Source organism: Haematobia irritans, chromosome 5 (genome assembly GCF_050003625.1).
Source record: "Haematobia irritans isolate KBUSLIRL chromosome 5, ASM5000362v1, whole genome shotgun sequence".
Lineage (NCBI taxonomy): Eukaryota > Metazoa > Arthropoda > Insecta > Diptera > Muscidae > Haematobia > Haematobia irritans.
The window spans coordinates 53,774,573-53,798,004 of record NC_134401.1 but is presented as its reverse complement, the minus strand read 5'-3'; the positions used below and the strand labels follow the sequence as shown (position 1 = coordinate 53,798,004).

The window sequence follows — 23,432 nt, the reverse complement described above, 5'->3', positions numbered from 1 at the left end:
TTTCAACATTTGAACACCCAAGATTTGTCAATTTCGTCCAAATAAGTATTGGTTTTTATAAATGTAACTGAAAAAATTACGCGAACAGACCTAATACAATCGGTACGTGTGAATGTTCTCGCTACGAAGAATGCAAAGAAGACAACAAAATCGCGATTTGTATCGCCTTGGGCATGAATGCCGCAATTCAACGGCTTTATGAAAACTTTGTCTCCTCCGGGTTTCGTGAAAACGAACAACGTCAAAAGGAAAGTGACAATTGAAAAAAAAGGTAAGGTGGTGAGATACAAATTAAATTGGCATTCGCGATATAATCCTTAAATAGAAAATAAAACCTAATTAAAGAAATCTGGGAGTTAGTTGCATTAGGCAGGGGTTTCCCAATCTTCGGGAGAAATTGCGCATTGACCATGTCGGTGCACTACAAATTCAAGAGCACCCTCGATTATGATACCATCACGTTTGATGGTCTCCATATTTCGGTGGCGGATCTGAAGAAAGCCATACTTCAACAAAAGCGGCTAAGTAAAATCACAGATTTCGATTTGCAAATTATAAATGCACAAACGAAAGAAGGTATGTTGCAAATTAATTCTAAAAATACGTTCTGGGTCTGTTTGCTGAATGTTATCAATGCATTTTTTGTGCAGAGTATCCACATGATTCTAGCTTGATACCGAAAAATACCTCATTGATTATCTCTCGCGTTCCTCTGACAAATCAAGCCAAGAAATTGTGGGATGCAGCAAATAAACCTGTACAACAGCGGATTGTTCCAAAACCAATGGAGCAGCAGGCAGATTTTGATTTGTCGAAAATGGAGGGCAGTGAAGAGGACAAAATCCAAGCTATGATGATGCAAAGTACTGCAGAATACGACCCCAAAAGGTACACGGAATAATAATATTTGGCATACAAATATATATAATATAAAATTTACTTTTACAAAAGCTATCAGAAAATTAGAGGTTATTCGCAAACTGGAGAAGTTCCGCCAACCTACCGTTGTAACAAGTGTAAAAAAGGAGGTCATTGGATTAAAAATTGTCCTTTCAATATTAGCAAGGAGCACGTTGAAGTAAAAAGAACGACGGGGATTCCTAAATCTTTTCGAGATAAAGACGACAGGTAAAATTATTTCTTAACATATATAAAAGAAAATACAAAATATACTTTGAACAGGGCAATGATGATTGAAAGTCAAGAACCCTTGCTGGAGGAAGAAAAGAAACAGGAAATACCAGAGGATTTAGTGTGCAGTATATGTAATGATCTCTTTGTAGATGCGGTTATGATACCTTGTTGTGGCAGCTCTTTTTGTGACGATTGTATGAACTTCTAATCTTCTTCCAACAAATTGAAATTTATCATTATTTGACATTTATAGGTGTGCGAACTGCTTTGCTAGAATCTGAAGATAACGAGTGCCCGGATTGCAAAGAAAAGGGAAGTTCACCGGGTTCACTTATACCAAACCGCTTCTTAAGAAATTCTGTAAATGCTTTTAAAAATCGCACTGGATATAAAGCATGTAATCAGGGAAAGAAAGGTGGATTTTTAAATACGATAGCTGGAAAAGGCAAAGTTTACTAATTCCTCATTATTTCAGAGATTAATAAGGAACCACCGCCTAGCACTAACAACGAGGAAGATAATGATAAACAAGTGGAGGAAACGAAAAAACCAGAAGCAGCCGAGAAGACAACACCCCCAACAGATGAGGCTGAAAAAGATAATAAAGTGGAGGAATCTAGTGAGACTGTTGTAACCAAGGATGATTTAAACAAGGATGAAGAGAAAGAAAAAGAAGACGGCGAACCGAAAGATGAACCAAAAAAAGAAAAGGATACTGCCAGCCATACTAGTCCAACGCATGATGATTCAGATTATGAAGACAATATAGTGGTAAAAGTGCCATCGGCTTCCGATACACGTACAGAAAAATATTTGGGTCGTCGTCATACTTCCCATCCAAAACCACCTGGTATAGAGGCAAGTTCACCCAAAAGCAAATCACAGGTACGTTTTTAATTTTTTTTTAAATACAACTTAGAAATAGTGATTATTGTATTAAAGGAAAGCAGGTTGTAGATATTTAGGCACTTTACATATTAAGGCGACGTACATATTTAAGTAAAAATAATAACAATTGGTGTCGTCAATTAAAAACAAAAAAAGTAATTCAATGAAATTTACGTGATTTGATTGTACACACAGCGTCTAAGCTGACATCACATCGAATAAGTGGAGCTACAGCAGCTGCACTTGTCTTCTTTTAGTTGGACCAATAATTTGCTAATCTTCCGTATAATGTCACGTTATATAAGTCAACTTTTGATGTTGTCCAACATAAACTGACTACTCGTGTAGGAATACAAAAGTTGAAAATCCACTACGGACATAAAAGTTGAAAAGTTCGGAACAAACAACCCACAAGTTTTTTTGTATCAAATGTCTTTAATTGTTTTCGAACAAGTATCCCATCATTGAGCTTAACAAAGAATCGGGCTGGTCTCATTGACAAGAGAAGGTTCACTACATGGGTATAACAAGAGACATAACTAAAAATAGTCTTAGCCTTAACTAATCGACAAAAATTAAGTAAATTAATTTTTTTTTTCAATTTTTAATCAATTTTCAAAATGCCTTCGTCTTTTTATTCAGGCTATGTTTGGAAATTTCTATAAACTTGCTTCTTCGGTCAACTTATGAATACATTCTTATTATATAAATTTTCTAAAATAAAAAAATGCAGATATTAATAAAATGGTTTTCTCATTTGGTAAAAACGTAGTCTCATCATCAGCATGAAAGTAACTCACATCGATCAAGCGATCGTACTAGCTCCAAAGACTGGGAACGCTCACCTCGTGAACATGATAACTCGTCTTCTGATCATTATGGCTATGAGAAAAGACCTCTTATCGCTACAAAGCCAGTGGACAATGCTCAGCCGCCGGGATCTACTACTTCACAAGTGACCCCGCTATACCCTCCCCATCAATCATACGAAATGCAACAAAGGCCTATTAGACCAATGAATATGCATGGAGGATTTCACAATCATATGCATCGTCCACCTTTATATCCACACCCGAATATACCGCCCCATCATGCGCAAGTAGGACCTCCACAGCTTCGTATGCCCATTGCTGCCATGAATTCATACGATCAAGGTTACAATCCCATGGGCAACGTGGTACCAGGGTAAGTGTGAGTCACATTGTAGAACAGTTTGACATTTCTCTTAAACGTATTTCACGCATTTTGGACCAGTGCAAAAAAACCAACACATATAAGACAAACCAAATCGATGTTTATTCTTTATCAAATCTCCTAAAAAAGGAATGAAATACATTTCTATACCATTGAAACAAAATTTCCATATAAACTTATATACCTTTTGTGAAGTTATTTTGTTAAAGTAAAAGTGCGAAACTACTTTTACATTGTTAGGACCTAAGTACATATTTCTGTTCAATTATTTATTGTATTAATATTTGATGATACAAATGAAGTATGAGATATCTATGAGATATATCCATGATTTGCACACATTATTTGTAAGAACGAAATGAATGTGATAAGAAATGTGATCTCGTGTTTTATGGAAAGATTATAAATTGTAAGATACACATTTTTAGTGTTTTAGTTAAGCTATAAGCAAAAATATCTATACGATTTTTTTAAATCAATTAATTAAGGATTTTGCTGCAACCATTTTTTTATAAATTGTTTAACAACCTTTGTTCAAGTGTTAATTAAGGATTTTCTGAAATCTTTTTTTTTTATAAATTGTTTATCCATGTCTTTAAATAATGCAATAAAAAAGACTGATTGAACCCTTAATTATTTGTTATTGATATTAGAAAAAAAATAATAAGAATAATCATTACGAAAGATATGCCAAAGTCTTCAAAATCTATTGTGACCATAGTTTAGCGTCAGTTTCGCAAAGCAAATTTAACATCCAATGCCAGTGATAATCAAACACAGAGGAAAATAAAGAGAGAGAGAGAAAAGGAAGTAAACTATTGCTGAAGGTGGTGCCACTGTTGTGAAGAATGAGACATATATTCTTATACCAAGAGGAAATCTAGAGGGAAGGATCCACATATAAATCCTGCTTCAAATGCTCACAAAGCATAAACTTCCATATTCCCAATATAATATTTCGATAATTGGCTGCAATAGCAATTTGTATATATTCCACTGCTCTCCAAATGATTTGGTAAGTTTTTTACAGAAGCAGCCGATATCGTTTTGTGGACCATTACCGAGTATCATTTGGCAAAGATTTCTCCTGGATTTGGATTTCGGTTTGCGATTTTAGATCTCGTCCCATATTTCTAGTTTTGTTAAGAATTTGTACGATTCCATTGTGCTTTTTTATTTCACAGATATCAACGATTTCCCTCGACAAATATGCCAAATCGTTTTAATTATCCAGTCCGTGAAGTTGATAGTCAAAATCAAATGCGTCCGTTTAACAATATTGCTTCTGTATATGAAACGGTAGCTGCAAAAGTGGGTGTTGGGTAAGTCTGCTGAAATACAAATAAAGAAAATCCAAAATTTTCTGTTATTTTCATAACAATACCATCTATTTTTCCATACATTATAGGATTATCGATGACCCACTTGAAGCTTTTAATCGCATTATGAAAGAGAAGGAGAAAAAGAAAGATGATAGACGTTCCCCAGATCGTCGTAGAAGATCTAAAGAACGTCATATTAGAGGTAATTTTCGTACATCACCCTATAATAATCGGATTTCTAAAGATCACAGCGGTGGTTATCATGAGAAAAGAGGACGGTCCCGTGAACGTGAAAACGAGCGCCGTTGGCCACGTTATGAGAAATCAGGTGACAAGGAAAGAGAACGTGAAAGGGAAAGAGAGCGGGAAAGGGAACGAGAACGTGAACGAGAACGTGAAAGAGGACCTAAGGAACATGTTTACAGAAATAGACGTTCCAAAACTTTAGAAAGAAATTCTAGGTTAGTATGGCACTCTTAACTACTGATTAAATGACCTAATTTTACTCATTCTAAAATGATTGGCGTATAGATCCAGAACTCATTCGCCTCCGAACAAACGCTACAGATCACCTTCTAATACAAAAGGTCATGGTTTACAGGACAAGTAAGAATGTTAAACAAACCCCAAACGAGTTTAATTTCCTCATAAATCATTTTGCTTCTTTCCAGACATCCACATCATTATCATCAAAAGCCAAGGCAAGATGATCACGAGGACTCAATGCATAGCAACAGGTAATAGTTTCAAAACCTATTTTGTTACATTTTTACATTTGCTTCCAACCATTTCAGACACAAGAGAGAAGGTAGCCGAGGTCGTGTGAATATCTCAAAGCCCTTAGATTCTAGAGGATCGTCGAATAATAAAATGCACATTGATAACGATGACAGGATGCCCGAAATGAGGTATAGTAATATTTTGTTTTATCTCACCAGAACATATTAACACAATGTTAATGATTATTTCAGAAAACATTATATTTTGAATGATGAAAACTCTGAGCCACCACCACCTGGTTTCGAAATACAAACCTCCCGTAACCCATTCCATAGTAACATAATAATATCATCACCCCCATCTAATCTAAGGGAAATTCGATGTCAACGCAATGCAACCCCTGATCTGTACGAGAAATGTGTCTCTCAAGATTTGGAAGAGAATAAAATGTATACGCATACTTCTTCGAATAGGGGCGATCAAAGATCAAGATCGCGAAGTAAATCACGTTCCAGGTCAAGTATACGGACTACCGAAAAAAGAAGAAAACTACAAAGGAGTACCACGCCGAAAGGTAAGCCTATGGATCATCATCACAAAAAGGAGAAGGACAAAGGATCAAGCCATTCATCTCATGGTCGTAGTAGTAGCAAACACAAAAATGATGATCGTCATGTGCACAAAGAAAAAGATAGAGATGATCATGATGATGTAGATATAAAACGTCGTAGTATGACACCTCCAAGACAGAAAGAACCTCTACGGGATACCAATGAACACAAAGTGGTCAGTGATTCCCATCAAACTTCTTCGGAGGAAAAATCCGAAAAGAAATCCGAGAAAAAACTCAAAGATCGCAAAAAGAAGAGAAAGGACAAGAGCGAGCGTAAAAAAATCAAGAAGGAAAAGAAAGCGAAAAAAGAACGTCATAGGCAAAAATCCGAGGAAAAACATGACTCGTTCCAACAAGAAGAGGGCGAACTCGAAGACGATCCCCATAATAATGAACAGCCGTCAGAGCATGACACTTCCAAAACTAGTGTGGAAGAAATGAAACCTTCAGAAAAAGAATTTCGTTTATATGACGACTTGGAAGAGGAAGGTGAATATCACAGTGTTGAAAAAGAATTGCATCCTAATTCAACGCCGAAAAAAGACGATGCTCCCCGAATGGAGACAACACCCAAACAAAAATCCTTAGAGTTTGGTGAGAAAACACCTCCGTCTGATATTAAGTGTTTCGATGCTGTATTAGATATTCATGAATATGAAACAGATTTTGATGATAACAGTTTCAAACTTCAGGAAAGTAACAACAAACTAGTACCTGAAGCGTCAAAATGGGAGCTAGATGATAATCTTAATAGCTTGAGTCATGCAAACGATGAAAACAAACACGAAGATATGCCCACACATACCAATTCGGATTCAAAAGTTACAAACGATGTTATTGTACGTGCAGAGAAGGCTATATTTGCTCGAGCGATAAATGCTATTAGACCAATTGAGCTACATAAAAAATCTTCGTCTAAGGAAAGGTCATCATCGAAGCCATATCCAGATGATCATGACAACATACGAAATATTAAAATAACATTACCTGTAAATATTAGCACAGAAAGATCAGTGGAAGTTAAAAATGAGGCTGCCGAAAAAAAGAAGTCCATTAAAGATCGTTTGGGTAGTAAAATCAGTCAACCTGCATACACACAACCACATTTTGGTGATGCGAGGCGAGATGATGATCGTCATCGGGAAAATGATCGGCATAATAGAGGTGGTGATGGAAAGGTTGTTACAAAACGGAATGATGGCGACAAAACTAGCCGTGATCGTGGAGAAAGAGAGCGAAGAGAACGTGAGAGAGGTGAAAGGGATCGGGAGAGGGGAGAAAGAGAACGTGAGCGTGGCGAAAGAGAACGAGAAAGGGAGAGAGAACGCGAAAAAGAAAAGGAAAGGGAAAAAGAAAAAGAAAGAATAAAGGAAAAGGAAAGAATACGTCAACGCGACAAAGTCGAACAAAGCTCTGGAAAAGAACGAGAGAGAGAAAGAGAGAGGGAACGTGAACGTGACAGAGATCGCGAAAAGGAGCGTAACAATGATTACGACAAAGAGCGTAAAGATGGTAAAGCAAAAGATAAGTCTGAAAAAGAACATCATCGCAGCGAAGTCGAACATGGACTCTCCCATAAACGACATCATTCGCCTGTGTCACATCGAAAACGTAGTCCCTCGACATCTGATTCGGAATCTGACGATGGTAATGCGGAACGAAAGAGAAAACAAGCCAAGGCCGATAAAAAATCCAGAAAACGTTCAGAATCCCCAGATAGCGATAGCAAAAAATCAAGCAAGAAGAAATCCAAATCGGACAAAAAGAAGAAAAAGAAAAGCAAAAAATGAATAGAAAAAATTGTAAAAACCCTAATTCGATAATTGTAAATGCTAACCAACCAGCAGCATTTACTATGCGCATCTACCATAAAAATACAAAAATGAAATTTACAACAAAATACCCGTATATATATACTACATATATAAAAAGAATATATTAATTTACATTAAGGAAATTTGATTTCTTTTTAATAAACAAGAAAAGATAATATGTATGTCCCCACTGTGGATATCACTTTCTAACCGTCAACGAATTTTGCTATAAATTTATTTATTTTCTTTTTGTAAGCCATCGAACACAATAATTGGTTTACTATGCATGAAACGAGAACAGCACAGGATTACATGTAGGAGGGATTTTCAATGTTTTACTCATTAGATTTAATTCGCAAAAAAGAGTATATAAGTGAGAAGGATAAGGAATACCTTGTCCACTTTTCGAAAAATGTTCTAGTAAGAAAACTCTGACTTGAATTCCTGTGTAAATTGGTTAGCCTCTGTTGACTCAACCATATATACAAAAGAAAAATAAATAATAATTGCTTTTATTTATTTATTTATTTAGTTTGTTTGTTATTTTCTGTTAGAATAACCATTTTCATCTGTACCCGGGTCTTTTTCTTCTGTTTTCTGGTAGGAATCTGAGCTGAAAAACCACAGTAAATTTGCCGTTTGTACAATATATTATTATTAATTTTTGTCATTTCATTTATTCATCTTTTTGGGCTTTCGTTAGCTCCTATAGACTGGCATATTTTTGTCCTACATGCGCCCAAATGGAAATGTCTATCAGATTGACATAGGGCGAATTGGAAACCCACTTTGGGAACGCGTAGTAGTAGAGCAATTCATTATAATTTGCTAAATCAGGCATTCTCCTATCATTAGTTCTCTCTGCTTTAAAAATTTTTCTTTCTATTAAGTCATGCTTATTTTTTGGCTACGGCCTATTTCAGGCGCTTTAAATAGCATCGTTAACAAAAATGAACCAAAATTTAGTTTAAAGCAAAAATTCATAAAATCTTTGAATTAGATTAAATTTGTCGTTTTCCAAACGACCAGATCCAATGCAAGACCTGCCACCAATTTTCCTGAGTATAGTCTGACAAAACTTCCAATAATCGCAAAAGTCGACTTTTGCAAAACTCGATAAACCAGCTTTTCGAAATATTGAAAATTTGTCGCCTTTTTATTATGATTACAACCCACTTTCCAATCCACGATCATATAGCGATTTTAAGAACTGCATAGTTGGGAAAGTTTTATCATTAGATAGCACGATGTTCATTAATTCACCAATTTTGAAACCAAGAGAAAAAAGATAAGGTATAATCACGAACACAGCTGGAATGCAACGGTAGGATTCACATCACCTGGGTATGCGAGAATAGAGGAAATATGAAATGTTACGAGCTGAAAGGTAAATTTGGAGAAAGCATGATCAATATTCATGTGGGCTGAGTGCGCTCATGTATTCTTAAAAGCTAGCGAATACGATCAACAAACACTTTAACTATATTGATTGAAGAAAGCAATTGAGTAAACACAAAAATTAGACTAAACATACGTATGTATATTGCCTTTAATGTTTGCTTTAAAGTTTCAACTAACAAATTTGCATCGATCTGACGTCAGAGAAGGCAGGCATTCTATATACATATACGTTTCCCAAACCTTTTTTTCGCTGTCTTTTTCCATGGGCAATAGTGTGGTTTTCAAAACTTATTCAATATCCAATGAAAACAATTTAAAAATTCGTTTGATTTATTGTCTTATCAAATAACAAATTCTTGTAAATAAAAACAATTTGCTAAATAGTTATGTATGAAGTATTGTTAGATTTCTAAATTAACAGAGCCTTTTATAAAAGTATAACTAAAATTCTCAAGTCAAAATTCACGATTAATCGAACAACACTAGCATCATTTATACAAACATAATATCAATACATGCACCCGAGACAAAAATATAGCATAGGCCTTATGAGGCCTTAACTTTTTTGTCCTCTTTGCCTTTGAACAGAGATTTCGGATATGATTCTGTAAAAATGATAGTTCCCGTAAACACCAATATTGTACCTATCCAATGATATATGGTAAATGAATTTTTAAAATACAAAATTGAAAATACAAGAGACACAAATTTACGCAAAGTAACAACTAAAGTTACAGTAAGGGAACTGCATTCGGCTGTTAGGACATACACAGAACTTATGCATACATATTGTGTTATCATATTGCAAATTAGATAAACTATTTGTTCTGGTAAAAAGGTATTGACACCCATTACCATAAGGGGTTCACTACTGGCACTTATAAGAAGATGCTCCCAAATATTTGCACCGATCAGCAAAAACCCGGGAAGAGGCAGTAAATGCTGTAAAGAAAATTGCTTAGATAGGTTACAATTTAGGTAGAAAATATTACCCTACCGTATAGTATAAAGCTTCCCTAGAGCGTTTTCCATACTTTTTGTACAACACTTCTTGATAGATACCCATACAAGCGGAAACCAGCAATGCCACAGTTAGTATAGCAATTCCAACACACCACCAAAATACTACAGAATAACCATTTTCATCTGTGCCCGCGTCTTTTCGAAGCTTTGGATTGCTTGTATCCTCCTAAAATAAATGTTCTATAAGACCTTCAATAATTCTTGTAAATTTTCCAATAACATACCACTTTAGAGGCAGATACCATTGTACATGTTATAATTCCAATGGTAATTAAAACGACAGACAAGTACTTGGAAACTCCATAATGTTTTTTCAAGATCAATATACCCATTATCATATTCGCCATTAGAGAACCCTATAATAAAATAAACATTGCGAATTTGAATTTTACAATTAAAGGTGTTTTGGTCTTACCGCGCGGAATATCATGTGTAAAGGCATCGCAATATTAAAATCGAAGGCATAGTTGTTGCAAACACTTGTTACAAAAAACATTAGAACCAAAACAGCATAGTCTTTGAATCCAATGACAGGTTTAACCGTTCCATATTTTGAAGTAAATATGTATCCCTCAATGGCAATGAATAGAAACTGGGAAAACGTTATTAGGTTACCAGAACCAGAATCATACCTTGAAGAAAAAATGCAACCTTTAGTACAAGTGTGAGTTACAACATGATGATCTTGAACAGCTTACTTGACTAATAACTCCAGAAAGATAACATTGCTACAACATCCAATGAAGACGCCCAGCACTGCTGACCATGCCTTTAAATTCATTTTGAGGCTATCTTTTTATTCTTCTAGTTATAAATTACGTTATTTTTTAAGTGATTCAGCATAATCTGTGCATGGTCGACTAATCAATTACCACATATCGCCCTCGCGCTACTATTGTTGCTTCTCTTTAAGTTAGCTATAGATTTGATTGCGTGCAAGATGTTTATCTTCGTGACATCGGAACTCAATACCAAATATAAGGAATCTTATGTAATTACAAGTAATAAACACTTGATGGTGGACAAAAATAAATTTAGGGACTTGATCTGATATTGAAAATTGTGAAGGTTGTATCACGTATTTTTGAAATTGCAACTATATTGCTTTACTAATTGTAAAAATCTTTTGAAAGGCGGAAGACTCTATCGCAACATGTTTTTGGTTATTGTAGGCCGAAAACAAAACAACATGCTACGCGGATTTTGTAAACAGTCCTGGAGCGACTCCACTTATGCTATCAGAATGTCAGAATTTATATTATTGTATATGTAAATGCTTTTTTCTTCTTTCTGAACATACAAAGTCAAAAGCGTTCCATCGTCTCCCCTCACCGCAACAGAAGCAGAACAGTGACACCAAACATATATGAATGATTGCCAAAACAACAATAACTTGAATATTAGTTGAATTCAAAGACGATAGAATAGGAAGATGTGAAATGTATTCCCAATAAACACAAACGTTTGAAAAATACTAAAATGCAATAATTTTTCAAACATTTTTTCAAAGGATTAGGGTAATATTCAAGTTGAGAAATTGTTGAGAAAATCGCGTTCTCAACAAAAAACAGACATTACCCTCAACAGTAAAATTCAACACAATAGCAATAATCTCTCAATTGTAATCCTCAAATTGAAATGCATTGCTACTCAATAATTTCTCAAACAGTTTTCAATGTGAGACAAATTAAAAACTAATATTGCTGCGAATATTTTCTAACCACAATTTGCATGAAAGTCAATCCCAGTTCTTACTGAAAGTCAACACTAAATTTCTAGTGATTTTGTACATTTTATTAATTTTTTTCGTTAAAAATATAATAATATTAAAAATAACATTAAGGGCCAGTTTCTCATTGTCTTGTTATTATTTAGTGTGTAAATACAACCATAGCGATAGGCGATAGGCGAAGGATTTTTCCGCGACGGCCAAATACAATAAGCTTGGCGGCGATTTTTTATTTTTGTTTACATTCATTTGTTTACGTTTTTTATAATATACACATCGGAATGTTCGAGAAAATTTTATTAAAATTGTGGAACATAACATGTATAGCATTGATTGCTGAACATGTATACAAATCAATTAAAACGGTAAGTTTTTATATACGTACAGATGACAACATACGGGGATTATTTAGATGATTTAAAGAAGAGCCAACGGAGCCAACATTACATATTGATTTGCTTTTTTAAACAATTATTCCAGTAACTTTCGCCCTTTATACTGGTTGCTACATAAAGCAATACAATGACTGGTTGTGAACAAGGCGCGGAAGAATCCGGAAACTAGACTAAATTGAAAGTTGACTTATGAAAGTTACCGCTGTAATAATTATAACTAATTGAACATTTCTGAATGAATATTCCAGGCAAACAAAAGAAGGTGGTGGGTTCGACCAGTTAATTTGCAACGTGATGAATTTGGTTTTTTTATAACTTGCATGAAACAATTAAAAGACCGTGACATGGAACATTTTTTCAAAGCAGCAAGAATGAGTGTCTCGTCTTTTGATGCTCTATTGAACATTATTCATACGCGCCTACAGAAACACTCACATAGAAAACCTATCGACCCAGAAACACGTTTATCATTAACCATTCTGTAAGTAATTCCTCATTATGAATTTAGTTATTACACCATAATGTATCCTTAAAAAGGAGTTCTCAAGTAATGATATTTGGTGTTTTCTGCTATAATTTGTGAAATTGTTATGTTCGAAAAAGTTAACCATCGGTTTTGTAACTACAAATGTTTTTATGTACTCCAATCATCAAATGTTCGTAGAATCTATTGAGATTTGAGAAAACTTCAGATTTTGAAACGTATCCCTAATATATATTAGAGATGTGTTTTGTTTTACAATAACAACCCAATATTCTTTATTTGTTTCAGCCAAACAAAAGCTTTGTTTTGGCATCATTAGGTGCAAAGATATAAATAGTTTTATCCGACCTTATTTTTCTTACCATTTAGGTATCTGGCACATGGGTGTTCATTCAATTTCTTGGCTTGGTCACACAAAATGAGATTGTGCACTGTAAGAAAAATTGTTTATGAAACTTGTGATGTTTTATGGGACGAACTAAACCGGATTTATGTTTCCCCGCCAAATTTAAATACCTGGTACAAGATTGCAGAGGAATTCAATCAACAAACGGGAATGCCACACTGCTTGGGAGCCATAGACGGAAAACATGTAAAGATTATAGGTCCAAACTGTAGTGGATCCTTGTATTTCAATTACAAAAATCACTTTAGCATTGTACTTATGGCGTGCTGTGACGCAAATTTTTCATTTACTTTTGTTGATGTGGGCGCCTTAGGTAGTCAAAGTGATGGAGGTGTATTTGCCAGAAGTGCATTTGGGAAAAAATATTAAATAACGTGTTGAACATTCCACCGGCACAAAATTTACCAGATTCAATAATTGAGTTTGCCTACTACTTCGTTGGAGATAATGCGTTTCCCCTCAAAACTAATCTTATGCGCCCTATCCAGGCCATAATTTATCTGAAGATAGAAGAATATTCAATATTATCTAATAAATGGCGTGTTCTGCATACTACAATCAATAGCGCTCCCAAAAGTGCCGATAAAATCGTTCTGGCAACAGTAGCACTGCATAATTTTCTTATTGCAAGAAAAGATGGAAGCTACAATCCTGAAGTCGGCTATGAGAACACTGGGAATACTCTAAGATCATATACTCCAACTTACGCGAACAGATCATCTTCAGATGCATTCTCTCTGAGAGATACTTTAAAAGCTTTCCTATCCCGCTAATAAAACAATTCATTTAACAAAAATTATAATATTTATTGTTTTAATAAAAAGTAAAAGTATCTACTTTACAATATTCAAATTATTGTATTTAATTATATGTATTATTGAATATCAGACGTTGTTGTCGTATATCTGCCAACTCATTTTTTACAAAAACAAATATTTTATCTTCCAATTCACTCGTCTGTTCCAAACTCAAATTTGCATTTTTTATTGACAGATGAAGGGATTCAAAAAGGCATTCAGTCGATGTCTTATTGGTAGTCGTATTAGCTATTTGATCTGCTGTTTTCCGTAACGTAGTCAAAATGGAAGGGAAATCGTCTTCCCGCTTACGTTTTTGTTGTGGGTATTTGTAATCCTCATCGTTAGACATCGATTTGTCATAATCGTCCAGAGGTGAGATTTCCTCATAACTTTCATTTAATTCCAAAGTCTCATCAAATATATTTCCAATTGTCCTGCGAAAGGAAAAAAGATATATAAGTTATTTCTAAAAATTGTATAATCGTAGAAATATAGATTTTTGGTACTAAAAATGGGTATGAAATTTGTCCGTGACCACCGAATCCAAGTCTCATGAAAAGCTTTTAAATCAAGCCAAATAAGCTTGACTCTGCTCCCAGCGTTATTATTAACTTGGTATTCGACAAAATATTTGTTCTTATAGGTGGGTATTAAGTTCGAATTTAGCCGCTAAAATCGTCATTTTTTCATGATTACTTTTCTTTAATAATCCATTTTATGGAATACAAACTTTGTGAAAATTTGCTTTCGGCTTTTCCCCATCAAGTTACAAAAAAAAAATTGCAACAAATATGTATAATTTTATGCCTTTTTCTTACTGATTTAGATTTCACTTTAGCGATTTTAGCGGCTAAACTCGAACTTAGTACCCACCTTATTGCTGAAAAATTTTTATGAAATGGAACTCGAGTGTGATCCCACAATTTATAAAAAAAAACAGTAAGTTTAAAGTAGGTAGGGGCCGAAAATATTATACACTGCACCATTCTGTTAATCTGAGACCAATATTTTGATGTGTTACAAACGGAATGACAAAGTTAATATACCCCCCATCTTATGGTTGTGGGTATGATAAGACGATACCAACAAAATAACACTAATTAGATTTTATGGGCCCAACACAAACCTCTCAAGAATCTGTTTAAGTAAAGTTGAGTGCTATGTCACAAAATTGTCTGGTGTGACTTCTCTTCTTCGAGGGTGAAGTCTACCGACATACGTATATAGCTATATCTTCTTAAAATAAAATTGAAAAAAAAACAAGTAAGGAAAGGCTAAAGTCGGGCGGGGCCGACTATATTATACCCTGCACCACTTTGTAGATCTAAATTTTTGATACCATATCACATCCGTCAAATGTGTTGGGTGCTATATATAAAGGTTTGTCCCAAATACATACATTTAAATATCACTCGATTTGGACAGAATTTGATAGACTATTACAAAATCTATAGACTCAAAATTTAAGTTGGCTAATGCACTAGGGTGGAGCATTTAGTAAAAAAAAATATGGGAAACATTTAAATCTGAAGCAATTTTAAGGAAACTTCGCAAAAGTTTATTTATGATTTATCGCTCGATATATATGTATTAGAAGTTTAGGAAAATTAGAGTCATTTTTACAACTTTTCGACTAAGCAGTGGCGATTTTACAAGGAAAATGTTGGTATTTTTACCATTTTTGTCGAAATCAGAAAAACATATGTATGGGAGCTATATCTAAATCTGAACCGATTTCAACCAAATTGGGCACGCATAGCTACAATGATAATTCTACTCCCTCTGCAAAATTTCAACTAAATCGGAGTAAAAAATTGGCCTCTGTGGTCATATGAGTGTAAATCGGGCGAAAGCTATATATGGGAGCTATATATAAATCTGAACCGATTTAAATCAAATTTGGCACGCATAGCTACAGTGTTAAATCTACTTCCTGTGCAAAATTTCAACCAAATTGGGCCAAAACTCTGGCTATTAGAACCATATTAGTCCATATCGGGCGAAAGATATATATGGGAGTTATATCTAAATCTGAACCGATTTCAATCAAAATTTGCACACTTAACTGCACTACTAATTGCACTCCTAGTGCAAAAATTCAAACAAATTGGGCCAAAACTCTGGCTTTTAGAACCATATTTGTCCATATAGGGCGAAAGATATATATGGGAGCTATATCTAAATCTGAACCGATTTCAATCAAATTTTGCACACTTGACTATACGACTAAGTGTTATGTTTGTACAAAATTTCAAGCAAATCGGTATAAAGCTCTGGCTGCTGGGTCCATATTAGTGCATATCGGGCGAAAGATATATATGGGAGCTATATCTAAATCTGAACAGATTTCTTCCAAAATCAATAGGGTTCTATTCTGACCCAAATAAGGAACATGTGCCAAATTTGAAGGCGATTGGACTTAAATTGCGACCTAGACTTTGATCACAAAAATGTGTCCACAGACAGACGGACATGGTTATATCGACTCAAGGACCCACCATGAGCATTATTGCCAAAGACACCATGTGTCTATCTCGTCTCCTTCTGGGTGTTACAAACATATGCACTAACTTATAATACCTGTTGCACAGTGTGGCGCAGGGTATAAAAATAATTAAATAAAAAACCCTGTTTCGAAATGTTTCAAATAAAACTTTATGTTGGTGGATATTAAGTGTGTTCCTAATGCTGTGCAGCATTAAAATAATTATTTATATGTGGCATCTGAAATTGTAGCCCTTCATGAATCTAATGCCTGTTGCCTGTATATTCGAGCCATTGCCAAAATTGCTGCTTCTAATGAAGTCATTTTTCTGTTGGATATTTATACAATACAAAGCGAAACAAAAAACATAGATTGTTGCCATCACCAACCTCTGTGAAACACTATTATTGATCTTATTGGAAAATATCAGACATATGTCGGTTTTGATTTAGATAAAGTTTCCATAAATATGTACCGCCAAAATGTTCTTAAAAATGGACATAAAATATGCAAGTATGAAGCATCAGCTACATCGTCTAAAACTTAATTTAATAATACCTTTCAAATGTTTGGATTTTTAGTTCAGAAGCAGTGGTTTAGGGTATAATATAGTCGGCCCGTGCGACTATCTACTTTACTCACTTGTTTTAGGACGAGTTGACTTCAGTTCAAGAGTTAGATTCCCTTAACTCTAAACGTAAGCACTATGTTCAGTTTTTAGAATCAATACAATCTCTTCCTAGTTCTTACCACTGACATTGATTCACGTCACTAAAATGTGATTTATTATTACCTGCGGTTGCTTTTTACGTTATCCAGGAAACTCATATTTTCGAAATATTTCCATGTACGTTTAACTTCAGCTCCGCTGCCGGATGGCATGTTTAGACGTTGCTTCGTTTTTTTGTAGGTATCACGAAGGTTTTTCCATTTTTTCTTGCACAACTCCGCTGTTAAAAATAAGAAAATTTGATAAAAATATGAAACAAATTTCGTTAAAAAACTTACTACTCCAGCCAATTTCATTCGAAATCCCCTTCCATACATCTTCTTTCTTCTGAGTATTTTTATACTCCCTGCATTGTAAGTCAAACAAAATCGGATATTTTTTCACCGCTTCAATTAATTTTTCTTCGTCCATGTTTCAATAAACTATATTTACACGTTTAAATGTTTTGTTTTTGAGTCTAACTATGTTGACGCTGTTATTTTTCAAACAATATTGACGTTATAAACGTCGATATTATGACATATAAATGTTGGTAGCACTTACTTTTTTTTTTGATCATGTGGCAACATAATCTTACTTGTCGCCATGAAATTAGAATAGATTTTAATTTGGCGACACGCCGCTAGCCGTCACGGTATTCCGTCGTGGATTTTGGGCTTCCCATAAGAAATACACGTAAATAAGTGTTCGCCTACCGCCTATCGCTATGGTTATATTTACACACTTATCGTGTCGATAAAACAGCTGATCCCATACAAAAATTTTACTAACCGGAGGTCTATCCACCGGTTAAGATTAATCGGAGGATGAGAAACTGGCCATAACAATATAAAAAATAATAATATGTTATAATACCAATCAAAACATAATTATCTTATTAAAGGTATTAATAACTAAAACTATCAATACAACTTTAAATAACTTAAACATTTTTCATGTATAATTTCCCCCATAATGTTGGTGTCACATAACTATTAATTAATTAATTATTAATTAATATGCTGACAATTTCAAATAATTACTATCGAGGAACTTGCTGGCCTGCGTGTTAGAATAGATTCCATCAAGAGGAATTCACAAAATATCAAACTGATGACGGAATGTAAATTGATGTAATGCACATTTTCATCCAGAAGTTCTTGATTTAGGAACTGTTGCACTTTGTTTTAATTGGTTACACTTTGCAAGTTTTCTGGAATCTTTTCTTTGTTGTTTCCTTCATCATTTTTTCACCGGTAACATCTTCCAAGAATATAATATCCAATGATTTTAGTTTTCTGCAAAACAATCGAGTTTTGTGATTTCCATTACGTTTTCATTTCACTTTTTATTTTGACTTACCAATTATAATTACCGTTTTGGATTAATTTCAGTTTTATGTCAATAAAAATAACTGACCACGTACTTCGTGGCAAAAAATGTATTGAAACCCACAAAATTCCTCAAGAACGTTGGTGTGACAAAATTCTTGTAAAACTCATTAAAATTCGGGAAATTAGCAAGGAACTTGATGACTAGAGAGTTAGAATAAATTTCCAGCAATTTCAATTCACAAAATATCAAATTAAACCGATGATGCGATGTAAATTAAACTATAGGCGTGATGCGAATTATCACCCAGTAGTTGATATGGAAAAGCATAAATACCAAGTTTAATTCATTGTACTTTGATTTATGGAAACTTTCTCTTTTCGATAAGCCACCATCATTTTTCATTGGTCAACCTCTTAATGTTTCCAAGAATGCAGCATCCAAATATTTTAGTTTTCTGCAATGAGATTTAAATTTAGTGACTTCTCTAAAGTGTTGATTTAATTTTTCATATTGACTTACCAATTATTATAAACTATTTGAAGCAGTTCCAGTTACTTGTCCAACATTTTTTCATCGGTCAGCTTTTTAATGTTTTAAAGAACGTAGAATCCATCATTTTAGTTTTCGGCAAAGAGATATAATTTAGTGTCTTCCTTAAAGTTTCATATCATTTTTTTATTTTCACTTACGTATTATTAGAAACTATTTGGAGTAAATTCAGTTTTTTGTCTAAAATGTTTTTTATTTCTTTCAATTGACCACGAACTTCGTTGCACAAACAAGTATTGAAAACCACATGGTTTTTTCGTTGCATTTTAGGGTAGTGTTTTGTCAAAGTTTTCTCATATTATCTTCAACCCCTTTTCAAAGATTTCGTCAACATTTTGGCAAATTGGAAGTAATTCGCAAACAATTTGAAGATGTATTGAATATGAGCTGTTTCAAGTCGAGTTGAATTTATGTTGATAATTATAGTTACCCTCAAACTGAAAAGTTGTTGCATTTGAAAAACGTTCATCCTGTGTTTATTGGGTTGTTACGAATGTGATATTTCTAGATTTAAGTTTATTTAAATTAGTTTACGTTAATTTAAATTTCAAATTGTAACGATAAAATTACGTCATAACTTGTTAGAGTCATTTCTTTATTTTCTAGTACTTTCTTAAACATCTTTTGTGTTTCCAATCGTTCATTGTAAAAGTAACGCCTTTTGTTTTACTTATTGACTTATGTTATGCCTGCACGACATCTACCTAATCTAGTAGAATGCACTAGATTATTAGCATAAGCCTAAAAGTATGTGTGCCATATCACCTGTAAAATAACGCCGATAGAACATTCCAGATGGCTGTAGGCAATGAAGATAACCAGTTGAATATGTGGTGTTAGATAAATTGTATCAAGATAGTTCTAGATGGTTGTAGGCCAGACTATCAAGAATTTTCGAAATCGTCAAATCACGGTATATAAGCCCCTGGCGGAGGGTGCAGTCAAGTCAGTCGTAAGCTAAAGTTTATACAGTACACATCGTAGAGCAAATAAGTGAAACCAATCAATTAAACAAATAAATTGTAGATTGTCGTTATTTGAAAAGAACTGTGTTTTAATTATCGGGTAATTAAATACGTCTCAATATAAAAACGTAACAGTATTAATAAAGAAGGTCAATCGCTTGGTTAAATATAAAGTACGTTCTGGCAGAGAAGAGCTCCAAACTCAAAAAGTGTTAGTGGATTGTAATCGCCTTCATTTGCAAAATCTGTGTACGAAGTCAACTACTTACAGCGTGAAATAAAACAATGCTACAAATTCAAAATTCAAGATGAGGATATATGAGCCACCGGAAAGTGAACATTTAACATCCGAAACCAATTTAAGCCACAAATATCGCATATCCAGATTGGAAAGAGAATTGAACCTAAGGAAGCAACTGTCTAATGACTGCATTAAGCTCCTTAACGATAAGTCCAAAGTTTTCCATGAAATTATTGTAAAAAAGGAAAATCTATCAACATTCGCTCCATCTTTAAGGACTCTACTCAAAGCAACTCGCCCGTTGCAAGAGGCTTTGCATGTAATGTAATGTACATTTTCTGAAAATTTTCAATGACAACGATTTATGTGCTTTACAGAATATCAGTTATTCCGGACGGAATGTCGGTGTTTGTAAAGAATCTTAAGGGCACCTTATACGGTCGGATAAACCCTGCGACACAACACGTTGCGGCGACAAATCCGATTGTATAAGGTCGTGTTCGGCTGTCGCGGGGACGTGTTGGCATAAAATCAAAACAACTTTGAGTTTTTTTCTGGTTGGGTGGTACAAATAATTGAGTGTAAGGGGATGTTCGACAAACATTATCAAAGACAAATTTATTTTTACATCAAAAACAGGCATTTCTGCAATGAAATTAATGATGGATCGCCAATTCTGGATGAAAATTAAAGAAATATATAAATCTAAACCAGTATTGTGGCAAAAACGTGGAGAAATTCCACTTCCAATCAATGGGAAACCAGGCGACAAGTATTTTGAAATTCAAGTAATTTGTAATATATTAAATGTGGATTACTTCAGGAATCATTGTTTTGACACATATACCAGGATTTTTTTATTATTTTCATCCAGTTTTTCAGTAAAAAATGGTTTCACCCATAAATCTTCGTACAACTTCATTGTTTGTTTATGCTTCTTCTTATTTTTTCATGTTGCCATCACATTTGTTCGTGCAGTGTAAGGACAAAACTTGAACGAACACACAACAAATAGACGAACCTCTGTCGGAGTGTTTATCCGACCGTCTAAGGTCCGCTTTACAATGTGTCGAATCCATACGACTTGTTGGCGATGACTAAATAATCGGTAAATGTGTTATCGATCCCATAAACATGCAGCAGTATCGATTTTGCCTTCGGACTTAACTTATAATGTGCACAATATATGGGATATGTTCGACACGAGCACTGTCGTCCGGAAAAACTGATAGTCTGTAAAGCGCATTACAGACTATCAGTTATTCCGGACGGAATGTCGGTATTTAGAGCTGTTTTCTTTTAGCACTGGATATGCTAAGCCGTTAAGGCCGGTATGCACCTCTAGCGAAAAATTTCATTCCCATAAGAAATGCATTGCTATTTATGCTAACGAAATTTTCGGTAGCGTTCAATTTCGTAAGCTGGTACGCACCTCTAATGAAAATAATAGGGTTGTCAAAAGCATATTTTGGCAGCAAACATTTATTTTATTACAATCAGTGTGTGCGTAAAAGGTTTAAAAGGTCTGTAAATAATAAACAATTTATTTGAGGAATATTTGGAACATATATTAACAATTTTTAAAAGCGATTAGCTGGTTTGAAATTTGTGTACACAGCCCTGTTTTTTTGTTATAGACTTAAATAAATTTTTGCTACCGAAAATTTCGCTAGAGGTGCATACCGGCCTTTAAGGACTAAAATGTAATAGAGTACTCGTTTATCCAGGACATCTCCAAAAATATGCAACACTGTCATCAGCTGTTTAAAAACAATCACAGAAAAGAAGTGAAATCTTGCATTTATAATGTATGAAATGCTTCAATTAGTAATAAATATTTACTGCTGCGATTATTTATGACACTGTATCACTTTGATTTTCATGTTTTTCGATCAAATATTCACAACAAATTGCTATTGTGCATCGAAGAAGCGTCACTTTATCCAAATACAATCGTGGCAAATGTTCGATGGGAGAATTGCAAGGGTTGTAACGACACCAAGCAAATATGGCCCCATTTCAACTTAAACCGCACACTAGATATGCTAATGTTCTCGAGACGTCAGATATCACTCCTGATATCTGCTATAACGGGTCGCTGCCTGATAGGCGATTTTGCAAAAACTATTGGCGCGAAGTATAATGACTATTGTATGAGCTGTCATGATGCGGAGGAAAAAGAATCAATTAAACACCTCTTGTGTGTGTGTCCTGCATTTTGTGTAAAGGCCGGTACTCTGTTCGGTTTTCGCGTTGAAACTCCATACAAAACCAAAAAATGCGAAAAATTTGCGAAATTTTTTCCATTTGTGATACTTTGTTTTTTTCGTGTTGAAAAACTGACGTTTATAGCACGGCGCCATTTGCAATGTGAATTAAGAAATAATTTATTTATTAAAAACTATTTGTGCGGGTTTATAAATCTAACACGGACCATATTTTTGTTCCGAAACTATACAAAGGATCAAAGGAATAGCAGATCAATTGCCCAAGGAAAAATAAAATGTTATTTTGTAAAAACAAGCAACAACCACCAACTTAATCCAATATCGCTCCCTGTAAAATAGCGCTCCAAGCTACCTAAAAAAATGCCGCTTTCTATGTGCGAAATAATGGTTTCCATAAAAATTTTTCGCAAGAATGAACATAGTACCGGCCTTAAAGCGCAAGCAACTTTTAGGAGCATATAGCTTCAGATTACTGGCGGATCTGGAAAACGTTAACTTAAGCAGTCTGCTAATGTTTTTGGAACAATCTGGTTGGTTCAACAAAGAAAAATAATCAAGAAGGTTCAGCGGTTAAAACTATAAGTGCCCATATGTAATAGGTACTTTTAGTTAATGTGGTATCACAATGGACTGAATAGTCTAAGTGAGCCTGAATCTTAATCGGGCTGCCACTTTAACCTAACCTAACATCGGCGCGACTTGCACTGATAGAACACCAGTGCAACGATGTTCCGGATAGCCCATACAAATATTGCATCCAGTGCAAAAAGAAAACAGCCCTTTTGTAAAGAATCTTACAGTGTGTCGGATCGATACGACTTGTCGGCGATGACTAAATAATCGGTAAATATGTTATTGATCCCATAAACATGGAGCAGTATCGATTATGCCTTCGGACTTAACTTATAATGTGCACAATATATGGGATATGTTCGACACGAGCACTGTCGTCTGGAATAACTGATAGTCTGTAAAGCGCATAAGGAGAAGCTTTGCC

The 23,432-nt window shown here is 34.5% G+C and overlaps 3 protein-coding genes and 1 long non-coding RNA gene across 4 annotated transcripts; 1 reads left to right on the top strand and 3 right to left on the bottom strand.

The window, feature by feature from the left end:
- The first annotated feature begins 240 nt into the window (after positions 1-240).
- On the top strand, positions 241-7,902 carry snama (something that sticks like glue). Its single transcript, XM_075313702.1, has 13 exons — positions 241-576; positions 651-888; positions 952-1,128; positions 1,183-1,328; positions 1,388-1,549; positions 1,610-2,019; positions 2,795-3,207; positions 4,401-4,538; positions 4,625-4,999; positions 5,070-5,144; positions 5,210-5,275; positions 5,333-5,446; positions 5,510-7,902. Exons 1-13 carry the CDS (start codon positions 411-413, stop codon positions 7,659-7,661), a joined length of 4,632 nt encoding a protein of 1,543 aa, XP_075169817.1. The 5' UTR covers positions 241-410; the 3' UTR covers positions 7,662-7,902.
- A 1,496-nt stretch (positions 7,903-9,398) lies between these two features.
- Positions 9,399-11,412, bottom strand: Efr (ER GDP-fucose transporter). The gene is made up of 5 exons (XM_075310629.1): positions 10,808-11,412; positions 10,525-10,741; positions 10,334-10,465; positions 10,084-10,275; positions 9,399-10,028 (listed from the first exon to the last, which is right to left on the bottom strand). The coding sequence occupies exons 1-5, from the start codon at positions 10,888-10,890 to the stop codon at positions 9,633-9,635; spliced, it is 1,020 nt and encodes a 339-aa protein (XP_075166744.1). The 5' UTR covers positions 10,891-11,412; the 3' UTR covers positions 9,399-9,632.
- Positions 11,413-13,908: 2,496 nt separating this feature from the next.
- Positions 13,909-17,837, bottom strand: LOC142238877 (uncharacterized). The gene is made up of 3 exons (XM_075310603.1): positions 17,417-17,837; positions 17,202-17,358; positions 13,909-14,357 (listed from the first exon to the last, which is right to left on the bottom strand). The coding sequence occupies exons 1-3, from the start codon at positions 17,547-17,549 to the stop codon at positions 13,985-13,987; spliced, it is 663 nt and encodes a 220-aa protein (XP_075166718.1). The 5' UTR covers positions 17,550-17,837; the 3' UTR covers positions 13,909-13,984.
- Positions 17,838-17,959: 122 nt separating this feature from the next.
- LOC142239008 (uncharacterized) lies at positions 17,960-19,455 on the bottom strand. Its single transcript, XR_012722889.1, has 3 exons — positions 18,972-19,455; positions 18,480-18,906; positions 17,960-18,415 (listed from the first exon to the last, which is right to left on the bottom strand). It is a non-coding gene; the product is annotated as an uncharacterized LOC142239008 (long non-coding RNA).
- Positions 19,456-23,432: the final 3,977 nt, after the last annotated feature.

Coding starts and splice junctions, on each gene's coding strand:
- snama (XM_075313702.1), top strand. CDS start 411: ATGTCGGTGCACTACAAATTCAAGAGCACCCTCGATTATGATACCATC. Junction 1,329..1,387: donor CAGCTCTTTTTGTGACGATT/GTATGAACTTCT, acceptor TGACATTTATAG/GTGTGCGAACTGCTTTGCTA. Junction 5,145..5,209: donor GGTCATGGTTTACAGGACAA/GTAAGAATGTTA, acceptor GCTTCTTTCCAG/ACATCCACATCATTATCATC.
- Efr (XM_075310629.1), bottom strand. CDS start 10,890: ATGAATTTAAAGGCATGGTCAGCAGTGCTGGGCGTCTTCATTGGATGT. Junction 10,742..10,807: donor TTTCTGGAGTTATTAGTCAA/GTAAGCTGTTCA, acceptor TTTTTCTTCAAG/GTATGATTCTGGTTCTGGTA. Junction 10,276..10,333: donor TGGTATCTGCCTCTAAAGTG/GTATGTTATTGG, acceptor CATTTATTTTAG/GAGGATACAAGCAATCCAAA.
- LOC142238877 (XM_075310603.1), bottom strand. CDS start 17,549: ATGGACGAAGAAAAATTAATTGAAGCGGTGAAAAAATATCCGATTTTG. Junction 17,359..17,416: donor GAATGAAATTGGCTGGAGTA/GTAAGTTTTTTA, acceptor TATTTTTAACAG/CGGAGTTGTGCAAGAAAAAA. Junction 14,358..17,201: donor AACGTAAAAAGCAACCGCAG/GTAATAATAAAT, acceptor TTCCTTTCGCAG/GACAATTGGAAATATATTTG.